This window comes from Lytechinus variegatus, chromosome 2 (genome assembly GCF_018143015.1).
Source record: "Lytechinus variegatus isolate NC3 chromosome 2, Lvar_3.0, whole genome shotgun sequence".
Classification (NCBI taxonomy): domain Eukaryota; kingdom Metazoa; phylum Echinodermata; class Echinoidea; order Temnopleuroida; family Toxopneustidae; genus Lytechinus; species Lytechinus variegatus.
Window position 1 is genome coordinate 46,065,955 of NC_054741.1, and position 12,401 is coordinate 46,078,355.

A 12,401-nucleotide genomic window follows, 5' to 3' on the forward strand; every position below is an offset into this window, starting at 1 on the left:
AACCAAAGTCAATCACCAAATAAATAAGTAATTTTTGTGAGTTTTGAAAATATATGAATTATGAATAAACTAGCACATTTAATGAGTTTCAAAATTCTATGTTGAAATTTTGTATCACCACCTCGAGCTATTATATAAAGCAAACAAAACTGAAATTGATCAACAAAAAAAAAAACATTTCTTCTTAATTCTGTGTAGAAGTTTGGTGAACCTCATAAAGTTCTACAAAATGGAAGAAGAATTAATTAATTTCCCATAAATTAGCATAAAAATTGCTCTAGTCAAAATTTCAAATTTCTGTAAAGAAGATTGGTGAACCTCATGAAGCTCTTCCAGATGGAAGAAAAAAAATCAAAATCGGTCAACATATAAAGAAGCATTTTATGTGAATTTTCAAAAATATGCATAAATTAGCATAAAAATTGTTCTAATCAAAATTTCAAAATTCTGTGTAGAAGATTGGTGAACCTCATGAAGCTCTTCCAGATGGAAAAAAAAATCAAAATCGGTCAACATATAAAGAAGCATTTTATGTGAATTTTCAAAAATATGCATAAATTAGCATAAAAATTGTTCTAATCAAAATTTCAAAATTCTGTGTAGAAGATTGGTGAACCTCATGAAGCTCTTCCAGATGGAAGAAAAAAAATCAAAATCGGTCAACAAATAAAGAAGAAGCATTTTATGTGAATTTTTCAAAATATGCATAAATTAATTTCCCATAAATTAGCATAAAAATTGTTCTAGTCAAAATTTCAAAATTCTGTAAAGAAGATTGGTGAACCTCATGAAGCTCTTCCAGATGGAAGAAAAAACATCAAAATCGGTCAACAAATAAAGAAGCATTTTATGTGAATTTTCAAAAATATGCATAAATTAATTTTGCATACCTGTAAATTAGCATAAAAATTGTTCTAATCAAAATTTCAAAATTCTGTGTAGAAGATTGGTGAACCTCATGAAGCTCTTCAAGATGGAAGAAAAAAAATCAAAATCGGCCAACAAATAAAGAAGCATTTTATGTGAATTTTCAAAAATATGCATAAATTAATTTTGCATAAATTAGCATAAAAATTGTTCTAATCAAAATTTCAAAATTCTGTGTAGAAGATTGGTGAACCTCATGAAGCTCTTTCAGATGGAAGAAAAAAAATCAAAATTGGTCAACAAATAAAGAAGAAGCACTTTATGTGAATTTTTCAAAATATGCATAAATTAGCATAAAAATTGTTCTGGTCAAAATTTCAGAATTCTGTGTAGAAGTTTGGTGAACCTCATGAAGCTCTACCAGATGGAAGCAAAAACTTCAAAATCGGTCAATAAATAAAGAAGCATTTTTTGTGAATTTTGAAAAATGCGCATAAATTATCATATTTAATGAATTTCAAAATTCTATGTAGAAGTTTTGAATCCCCCACCTAGTGCTATCATATAAAGCAAACTGAATTGAAATGGCGAAGTGGTAGCATTTTGAAATTGTGGACGGATGAGAGACGACGGACGCCACGGCATAAGCTCATCTTGCCCTTCGGGCCGGATGAGCTTAAAACGGAAAGGGAGGGAATTTTGAAAGAAGGTACATGTACGAGGGGAGGAGATAAAGTAGATGACTGGAAGACAGAATGAGAATGAAGAGGGGAAATGGAAGGGACATTGAGGAGACTAAAGAGGGGAGTGGGCAGGAATTGTAACAAAGAGGGAAAGGAAGTATAGAAGATTGAAATTGTCTTGTGATATAAAGATTGGATGAGTTCCATGTAATTTTCAGGTATATTCTTTGTGAATGTCCAAAGCTAGCAAGCCAATTTTACCCATGGCCCGAATAACTAAATATAGTATACATCAGGCCTGGTGCACATGTATGTACATCTCAGGCTTGGGTTGAGCTGAGCTACATGCACATACAGACTAGGCTACTGTCACTACATTCTAGATCTAGAAACTACATGTAGAATGTATAGTTAGATACAGGAGATTGGGAAAGGGGAGAGGGTATTTAATTATAAAGGAGATAGGGAAAGGGGAGGGGAAGGAAGAGGATTTAATGTAGATGTAGGAGGTCAGGGGAGGGGAGGATAAAGAAGATGCAGGAGACTTGGAGTGAGGAGGTAGATGTACAGGTACAATACATGTTGGAGATTGGGAGAGGGGAGAAGGTACATGTTGATGCAGGAGATTGGGAGAGGGAGGATAAGGTAGATGCAGGAGATTTGGACGGGAGATGAGGTACATGCAGGAGATTAGGAGAGGGGAGGATAAGGAACTGTAGATGTAGGAGATTGGGAGAGGGGAGAATCAGATAGATGCAGGAGACTGGGAGAGGGGGATAAGGCAGATGCAGGAGATTGGGGGAGGGAGATAAGGAACTGTAGATGTAGAAGATCGGGAGAGGGGAGGATTAGGTATTATTCAGGATATTGGGAGAGGAAGGATAAGGCAAGTGTAGGAGATTGGGAGAGGGAGAATAAGGCAGATGCAGGAGATGGGGAGAAGGGAGGATGAGGTAGATGCAGGAGATTGGGAGAGGGAGGATAAGGCAGATGTAGGTTGGGAGAGGGAGGATAAGGCAGATGTAGGAGATTGGGAGAAGGGAGGATAAGGCAGATGTAGGAGATTGGGAGAGGAAGGATAAGGCAGATGTAGGAGATTGGAAGAGGGAGGATAAGGCAGATGTAGGAGATTGGGAGAAGGGAGGATAAGGCAGATGTAGGAGATTGGGAGAAGGGAGGATAAGGCAGATGTAGGAGATTGGGAGAGGGAGGATAAGGCAGATGTAGGAGATTGGGAGAAGGGAGGATAAGGCAGATGTAGGAGATTGGGAGAGGGAGGATAAGGCAGATGTAGGAGATTGGGAGAAGGGAGGATAAGGCAGATGTAGGAGATTGGGAGAGGAAGGATAAGGCAGATGTAGGAGGTTGGGAGAGGGAGGATAAGGCAGATGTAGGAGATTGGGAGAGGGAGGATAAGGCAGATGTAGGAGATTGGGAGAGGGAGGATAAGGCAGATGTAGGAGGTTGGGAGAGGGATGATAGGGCAGATGTAGGAGATTGGGAGAAGGGAGGATAAGGCAGATGCAGGAGATTGAGAGAGGGAGGATAAGGCAGATGTAGGAGGTTGGGAGAGGGAGGATAAGGCAGATGTAGGAGGTTGGGAGAGGGAGGATAAGGCAGATGTAGGAGATTGGGAGACGGAGGATAAGGCAGATGTAGGAGGTTGGGAGAGGGAGGATAGATCAGATGTAGGAGATTGGGAAAGGGAGGATAAGGCAGATGTAGGAGGTTGGGAGAGGGAGGATAGGGCAGATGTAGGAGATTGGGAGAAGGGAGGATAAGGCAGATGCAGGAGATTGGGAGAGGGAGGATAAGGCAGATGTAGGAGGTTGGGAGAGGGAGGATAAGGCAGATGTAGGAGGTTGGGAGAGGGAGGATAGGGCAGATGTAGGAGATTGGGAGAGGGAGGATAAGGCAGATGTAGGAGGTTGGGAGAGGGAGGATAAGGCAGATGTAGGAGATTGGGAGAGGGAGGATAAGGCAGATGTAGGAGGTTGGGAGAGGGAGGATAGGGCAGATGTAGGAGAGGGAGGATAAGGCAGATTTTCAAATACAAATAAGTTGGATATTATGTGAATCTATTGGCAAAGGTTAAGCTGAGGGTGTGCATATCAAGAATCCGACTGGTGCTACCGGTACTTTTATTTGGCATCTTGAGGAATATTTTTGTGACATCATAAACCACACCAGCTTTCTTACATTCCTCTTAATTATTTAGTGACATAAACATATCATGTTTGGTATCAAATTAAATCAAATTAGAAATAAAATCCCCATATTTGAATCACTAGGCATTTAAAACTTTTCCAGGACAATTAAAGTTCATTAATAACTCTTCATGCGTTCACCTGTAAACCCCTGTGTGTTGCATTATTTTAGCACTGATCCCCTCTACGCAGTATAATACACTCTGTTATTTAGAGTGCCATAACTTTTTATCTGATCATTTTGAAAGAAAATGTTGTGCAGCAAACTTGTAGAGTGTTTCCTGGGCTTTCTTATCGTATATAAATTTATTGGATTATGAATTATGGAAAAATGTATAGTAAGTTACATTTTCTAAATGCTTTCTCCTAATACTTCCAACAAAATTTAGCCCCCCCTTTTACTTTGTTCTTGTGTTAGTGGCATGATTTTTATTTATCCACTTGGACTGTTCATTACATAAGCTTTGTATTGATACCAAAATCATGATAATCTGATAAAAATAGCCCATATATAGTGGAAAATAAAAGAGAGTAAATTTTTGCCTGGTCAAGGTACTGTACTCCATTGAAAGGGTCTCATTCACATTCGTGCCAGAGTCACAGACTCCTAACAATAAACCTGGCCATGATATTGTTTGTGAGGAGGGATTTATTGATTTTCTCCTCTCCTTTTTCAATGAACTTCCTGGCTGTGATCAGGATGTATTGATTTTTTGGGAAAACTCAACGATTCTGTAATTTGTAAACTACAATCCGTCGAACGATAATCCGTCGAACGCTAAACTAATGTCGCACGCGCGATCGATCGATCGGTACACATGTACGGTATACAAAAACACCAGGCTATACATAGTAGCTAGGCACGCTCTGGGGCATGCAATTGTTCAAAAAAAAATGGGACAGGGGATGTCTATGGGAAATGTGTGGTTGTGCAAAAATGCGAACGAAAAACGCCTACGGATGTGCAATAATGCGAACGTAACGCATGAAGAGTTAAGGTTATAAAAGGTCAAGGCTGGGCCACAAATGTAATTAATGCAACATATAGTTTTGAATATCTCATGTTTAATTGAGGGTGTGTATATTAAGGATGTGACGAGTTCTATCTCCTAAACCTTTGGCAATTAGTACATATGGCCTATAAGTAATTATGATAGAAAGTGACACTTCACAGAATAAACATAACGTGTTTGGTAACTAATTCAAGCTTGTGGAAAGTACATGTAAAATGCAATCTTAAGAGTTACAAGAGATTAAATATGACAAGATCACCTAAAGTGCAGTAATGTTAATGCTTAAGTCAAATGATGTTAGGCAATGTAACAAGACTTTAATCAAAACATGTAACATAAGCTTGGTATCATATCACAAATTTTCCTACATGAAATAAAACTGCAGTGTTGTTTTTTTTAGTTTTCTGTAAAAGCATATTGACTATTATAATAATCAAGGACACAGAGTCATACAAAGTAATGTAATACACACAATTTCTGGTTTAAGCTCAATCATGTTGGAGCCATCTAAGAAAATGACTTCTACAACACAAATTCACATTTTTAGACAAGTATCCAATTAGACAAATTTGATATTTTACATCATCCTAACTCCACTACATTTTGTTCTCTCATTCATCTTCCAGACTGAAGTCCCCCTCTTTAGTCTCAACTGAATGTTCAGTTTTCCTTGTATTTATAATGACACAATGTTATTTACACACGATACACGGCAAGTGGCAAATGCTTACCCTGGAGCATGGTGGCCCCGATCTAAATCCACAGGGAACAAGTTCTGATAATTATTCCTTGGGAGTAACTAATGTGCCAGTCCTTCACGTTTATAATTTTGTGGAGCTCAATATATCGCTCTTCTTATTTTTTTGAGGAGCTTGAGAAGCTCAATTGAGCTCCTCAGAATTGCTCTCCTTGAGGAGCTCAAATCAATTCAATAAAATACATGTACGATAAATTGTAGATTTTTCTTAACATCGTATATGCAATAGCTGTGTAGCTATTAATTAATCTGTTGTGAAACTAGGCCTGGGTCAATACGTTTACAAAATATCACGCTCCTGCTTAAAAAAAAAAATACTGTACACAAGAAATTGCTAAAATTTCACATTTGACATCTTTAAATCCATGAAATGGCCAACTATTTTCCATAATTCCTTGAAATTATTTTGATTTAGTTGAAAACTATCAGAAAAATGAAGAATATTCACCTCTTTTTAACTCTGATTTGAATTTACACTCGGTAAATATTGTAGTCCCACATGTAGACTTCCATGGTGTTGCCATGAAAATCTAGATATGGGACTACAATATTTACCGAATTTGAAATCAAATCAGAGTCGGGAAATAGGTGAATATTCATTTTTTTGGTATTTCCAACTAAATCAAAATAATTTCAAGGACATATGGAAAACAGATGCCTATTTCGTGAATATAAAGATGTAAAATGTGAAATTTCAGCAAGTTTTGGGAAGGCTTTTTTTTTTTGAGCGCGATTTTCTGTTCTTATTTTTTTTTTTAGGAGTGCGGTAGGAGCGCCAGCATGATCGCGCTCCTCAAAATGAAGGTCTGATGTGCTACGAACAGGTACAGGAGTGTCCTCCTAACTTATACTTCCCGTCCATACATAGGAGGCAAGTTGTAGGGGAGACATTCTGATCAGTTGCTCTCCAGATCAAGCTCCTGAGCACCTTTGATAATCATGCTCTTTTGCTGACTTGCCAGTTGGGGGGGGGGGGTAGGCTCATGATCTTTGAAGCATCTGTCTTCTTGCTAACTAATATTAAAGGACAAGTCCACCCCAACAAAAAGTTGATTTGAAAAAAAGGAGAAAAATCAAACAAACATAACACTGCAAATTTCATCAAAATCAGATGTAAAATAAGAAAGTTAAATGCACAACTCAGCGATATGCAAATGAGAGAGTCGATGATGTCCATAACATTTTCACCTTTTTATTTTCTATTGTCCCATACGTAACGCCCATTTTACCAATCATGCAAATTAGCATAAATATGCATATCAATTTATTATCATTTTTTTCTTAATACAATTTTAAAATTCAACATTTGGGCTTTCTCACCCCACCATAACTTCTTAAATAAAAGATGAAATTTTGCCTTCTCGGGTGAGCTTTTCTTGGACTTGCCCAAATATGGACTTCCTAGCCTAGAAAATCCCTCCGGATGTGGAGGTTTCGCATATATGCATAATATGGCAGGCGGTTCAAGGCTCCATGATGAAGAAGTATATGTCAAAATATTTTTAAAAACATCATCATGGAGACCTCAAGGCTAGTTTTTTTTAATTGGTGCCTATATTTTATCAAACAATCATTGGAATTGTGCATACAATGAATCAAGAATTTAATTTACAAAATACCAACAGGCTGAATTAAGGTGTGAATTGTATTTCAGCGCCACCAACGACCTTCCTTTTATTTCCATGGACAGTAGAGGCGCACGGCCAATATGGAAAAACTGTCTCCCATGAGAGAGATTATCTCCAATATCAGAGACTTTTGCAAAGAATTTAGGTATCCAATTTCAGAGACAGTCTCCAGTTTGGGAGACCAATTTCCTTTGTTTACATTTTCTTCAAAAGGATTACCTGGCGGCAAATAAAAATGTGATAAGCAGATTCCTCATAAAAAAATACCCCTTTTCACCATCTATTTTGTTTTGATAAGGATTTTTGTTGTCATCCACACACAAAGCAAATGGGCTTCTGACCTCAGAGAGACAAAATTTGGGTGGAAATAATTTCGCTTTTGTTGGTGTTGTTTCTTTTGCAAAGTAAGTCTCTAATATGGGAAAATTATCTCCCATATTGGAGAGAGTCTCCCATATTGGCCGTGCGCCTCTACTGGTGGAAGAGACATGCTAAGCAACTTTCCAGGCAATGTAAGCGATTTTGGTCTTTTTTATGTGCTTTTTGTATAAAAAAATATTTGTAAAATTGGAAAAGGAACACTTTTCACCAGAAAACACCCTGGCGAGTAGCGCAATGAGTTTTGGGTAACATTTGCGTAACGCGAAAAATTGTTTTTGTGCCTAATTTTTCCTTGTATTGTCTTTGATATGTAGATAAATCGCGCCCCTCTTTAGCTCATTAGACGAAAAATTGGGGAGATGGAAGCAGGGTCCGTATTTTGTCGACTAGAAGAATAATAAACGCTAAATCTGTGGGATATTCAAATCATGGGGAATTGACTTCACATCGTAATCGTTCGGTAAGTCTTGTAGTACCGGTACTTGATTTGACTAGGCCTAAATTTTTGTGAAATTCGCGGGAGTTTATTGCAATTTGGGCTAAATCGTGGACGTGGTTTCGAGAACCACTTGTCAATTTGTATATGCACACTTAGTGAATGGAGGTGGAAATAGGGAACCGTGCGTGTGACTGAAAATAAAGCGCTGCTGTACTATTGACTTGTTGTTGTTGTTGTACTATGAAGTGAACGGCGTGGTGCCGGTGGTTCCCAATATCACGATAATGCCACAATTTGCAATTGTATGCACCGTGCCTTCAATTTTCCTGTACACGACTGCAGTAATGCACCCATGGGTGATAGAAACTAAGTCTAAGCCCGGTGGGGTCACTCACCCACAGAGGGGGGACGCGTATGACCGTTACCACAAATGCAAGTAACCCCCTATTGCAGTCAATTTCAAGGATATTTTGTGAAATTTACCCCCCTATTTTCAGGAAAAACAAGGACAAAATTGCGGTAAAATGGTACCTTGAAACACCCCTAATTATAAGATTGTAAGGACTGAAGAAACTGAAGGCACTCAACCTCCCATCCCTTCAGTACCGCAGACGTACTCCATGAAAATTATTCATGGATTTGAACGCATCCCAAGAGATGCCTTCTTTGAACTTTCAGCAGGCAATACAAGAGGTCACAGTCTGAAGCTTTCTAAACCCAGATGCCTGACCAAACTGAGGCAAGATTCATTCAGCTAGCGGGTCATAAATGACTGGAACTCACTCCCTGAAGAAGTAGTTACAGCTCAGACTGTGAATAGCTTCAAGATCAGACTGGACAAGGTGTGGGCAGACCAGCGGTTCTGCTCACCATATGAGTAGCAAACCCCTTTAAGGTAGAGATCTGAGCCAAAATGACACCGAGCAGACACAACACCAATCATTGAGATGGATGAAAATGGCACAGAACTGGAAGCCTGACTGCTGGGATCCACAGCACTCTTCCAGAATTTCGGGTAAAGGTAAAGGACAATTTTGCCCATTTCGCAAACTTACCCCTATTTACCACTTGTTCACTGCTACCACCCGGCCTGTGGGGAATCTACAGGTAGGACTATGGTATGACAATGTTGTACAGAGCACACACTTTAAAAATTCATTAAAATATCACTTTTGTGACCAAAATTACGTATTTCCATACAGTTGCAATTTAGTTTTCATTAGTAACTTGGAAATAATTTTTGTATTCACCAGAGCGCTCAAAAACTTGAATTTTTTGCATATTTTTGTGTACTCCCTCTATTGGTGGAAAGTAATATGGCAAGAAAATTTTCATTTTTTTAATCTCTATTTTTAATTAAGAAAAAAATGATTTAAAGAATCAAATTTAGCCAAGTTGTATGAATAATAGGTGTAATGGAAACTGTCAGTGTAAAAAAATCAAGCGTTTGCCCCAAAGAAAAAAGAGAAAATAAGCCAAACATTGCCACCCTTATTTTGCCACACATGGAGATATAACTGAGAACAAGGTTATATCATAACCTTGTTCATTGAATGAGTGCTATTTACCATATTTCAAGGAGAGGTGGTGATGACATTGACAAAAATACAGAGAAATATGGGGAACCAGAAATATTACCAAGGTAACTTGATAACAATACAGAGAAACATTTAGTGAGTAACATCCTGAAAACTTTTAAACAGATTATAGTATCTGCAATAATGATTACATTGATCATGTTGATATGAGCGTGCCCTCTGTGGCTGGTGCATCGGCGACGGATTTTACTTCCCGTGATCGTGTTTCTCCCCTTTTTCCTGACCCCTATTTTCATCAGATCGAGGACGGTGAGCACCCATATTTTCACTACTTCGCGCTTCGAGGAGTGTTCTGTCCGCAGACGTTCCTTGAAATTGACCCCTTTTCCTGCGATTTTGGGAACGGTCATGCGGTCCCCAAGTCATATTGAGTGACCCCACCGGGAGTCTAAGCCCTAGGCCCCTATTACTTTAGCCTCAAGCCAGCGCCAGTGCTGCGCTAATGAATGGCAATTGGCAATGCCAATGCCATGGCGCGACTGTGTCTGCATGTGCACGCACAACCCTTTGCGAATTGTGTACAGTGGCAATGGCAATGCAAAGTCAATGCAAATGGAAATGGAAGCTGCAAAAAAATGTCGACTAAATTAACATAAAATCTGTTTTCCATTCTACCGTTGAATCAAACAATGAATGAAATCAAATGTCTTACCTGATCTTCAAAGCGTAGAATAAGCAGTGCCACCCATTCTATAGGCCTTTGGGCGGCCATTCTGTGATAATTTTGACCAAATTTACATGGGCTTGCCGACGACGGCAGACGTACAGCGGTGATGACTTCATTCAGAAAATTTCCTCGGTCAAAGCGCCCTCTCTAGTTACTGTGGTGGTGGTGGTGGTGATGATGATGACCATGCATTGTGATGATAATGATGATGATAATATATAGGATGGGGGGTCGGGTGTCCGGAAACATTACATTTTGGAAGCCTTCTTTTTTGTCTTTGGATAAAATATGAATTCAATAGTTGTATTCATCTCCTATTTTGTTGTCTATAATATTTCCTCACATTTAGTACCATAAATTTATAAAATTTCGCTTGTTTCCGAAAATTGCGGATCGTCCAGACACACAAGCGGGGAAGCGGGGGGGGGGGGGGGGGGCTGGGAGGCTTCAGTCCCACAGAGATACGATCTTACGTATACGTAAGCTCCCGAAGGGAGCTAGAGAGGTAACTCTTTTCGCGCGCTTTTATTTCCCATAGGTTTTGTACACAGCTAATATGGCTGCCGGCGGACAATTTGAAGGGTGATTTTGGAGGGTCAATGTTTAATTCATGAGAATGACGTCAAATTACGCAAAATGCACTTCTATGATTGGCTAAGACGCTAATGTTTTATTCATATCCTAAGGAATTAAACACATTTTTCCTTCCCACAATTCCCCACGAGATCTGTGCGAAGTGTTGTTCTTTTGGACTCTGCGAATTTCCAGTTTCTACAACGAAATAGCTCGACTAATCATCTGTTTATAGAATTGATGTTTGAAATCGTGATTTCTGGGTGAACTTCATTGGAGCAGAAAATCTTGGAGGGAACATCAATATTAATTTAATGACATTCCATAAGAATAAAAGTAAGTTAAGATCATTTTCATGTTTTGATCTCACTTGCAATGGTGATGTGTTTGCCGGGGTTCGGGCCATCCCGTATTACTTTACTACGTAAACCCCATTTCCATACACTCCCATGTCTTTTGCCTGACTTCCAAATAAATCATCTGTAACTGAGTTTCTCAAAAAGATAGGCCTAACTTACCATTTCATTTTGTCGTAGACCTTCATCGGAATGCTTCATTTAGGCAAAAAGTAAATATGTATTTCAGTTTTATTGTCAATTATCAGGGGTAGATGTGGACTTGTTTCCGACCTCCTTTTTTAGTAACGACAAATTGTGATTTTGGTCAGAGCGAGATCCGGCCTTGATATCGGCGGTGCAGTGCTAGCCGGATAGCTAGATTGTCGATGTAGTCATGGGGTATGAATATAGCGGGGACGGACTAGGCCTAGGCCCAAACTTCAAGCTTGAAAGTTGAAGTTTAGGCCTAGTCCGTCCACGCTATTTCCTCTTCATATGAATAATTATAATTCTCAGCAGCTTCTTTTATTCAGAAATTTTTACTTCAGAGTAATCATGATGAAATCCAATTGATTTTGTGCTAGATTTGAATGAAATGACTTAGACGTAAATTAAGTTTCTATTCGAACAGGATGCCCTGGGCAGGGCCTGGTGTGGTATTCTGAAAAAGTTCTTAGTGTTTACTTCATTCAAATGTGATGTGATTCTTTAGTTATATACAGGACCAACAGAGACCAGGTCCTGATTCAGCTATACAGCTGGAGCAATATGTGGTTAGAATCATTTTACTTTAATAAACAGTCGGGTACCTGGTATGCGTATGCCTCTCTGTGAAACTTTATGATAGAGAGAATGAAGTTTTTGGACCAGATAATTTAGTTTGGAATATTCATGGGCCAATGATATGGGCAGCTGGAAATTTTTTTAATATTGTTTAAGAAGAGTAGTTTTATTTGTCTCTAATAATCTCAAACAAAAAAATTTTTATTGCAGATTCAATAGGACAAAGATCTTAGCAGTTCACACCCGGTCAGAAGGACAGAATTGAGAACCATGCAGATCAGCAAGTGTGAGTTACACTCTAATGAGGAACAGGACATCTGAATTGGAAAATTGCAAGGTATGCTTGTTGTTTTAATAAAAATACAGGCTGTATCTAAGCTCATCCCCCCCCCCAAAAAAAATAGTCTACTGTAAATAAATAAATATTCACTCTTTTGGGGGGGAGGGGGTGTATGGCCAATTGAGCT

The 12,401-nt window shown here is 38.7% G+C and overlaps 1 protein-coding gene across 2 annotated transcripts in view; it reads right to left on the minus strand.

The window, feature by feature from the left end:
• LOC121408157 (neurofibromin-like) overlaps positions 1-10,362 on the minus strand; it is an 83,492-nt gene extending 73,130 nt beyond the window's left edge. For both annotated transcript variants that reach the window (XM_041599504.1, XM_041599503.1), the window contains exon 1: positions 10,226-10,362. In XM_041599504.1, the coding sequence (XP_041455438.1) occupies positions 10,226-10,285 (60 nt within the window). In that variant the 5' untranslated portion in view covers positions 10,286-10,362. The remainder of the gene's footprint in view (positions 1-10,225) is intronic.
• Positions 10,363-12,401: the final 2,039 nt, after the last annotated feature.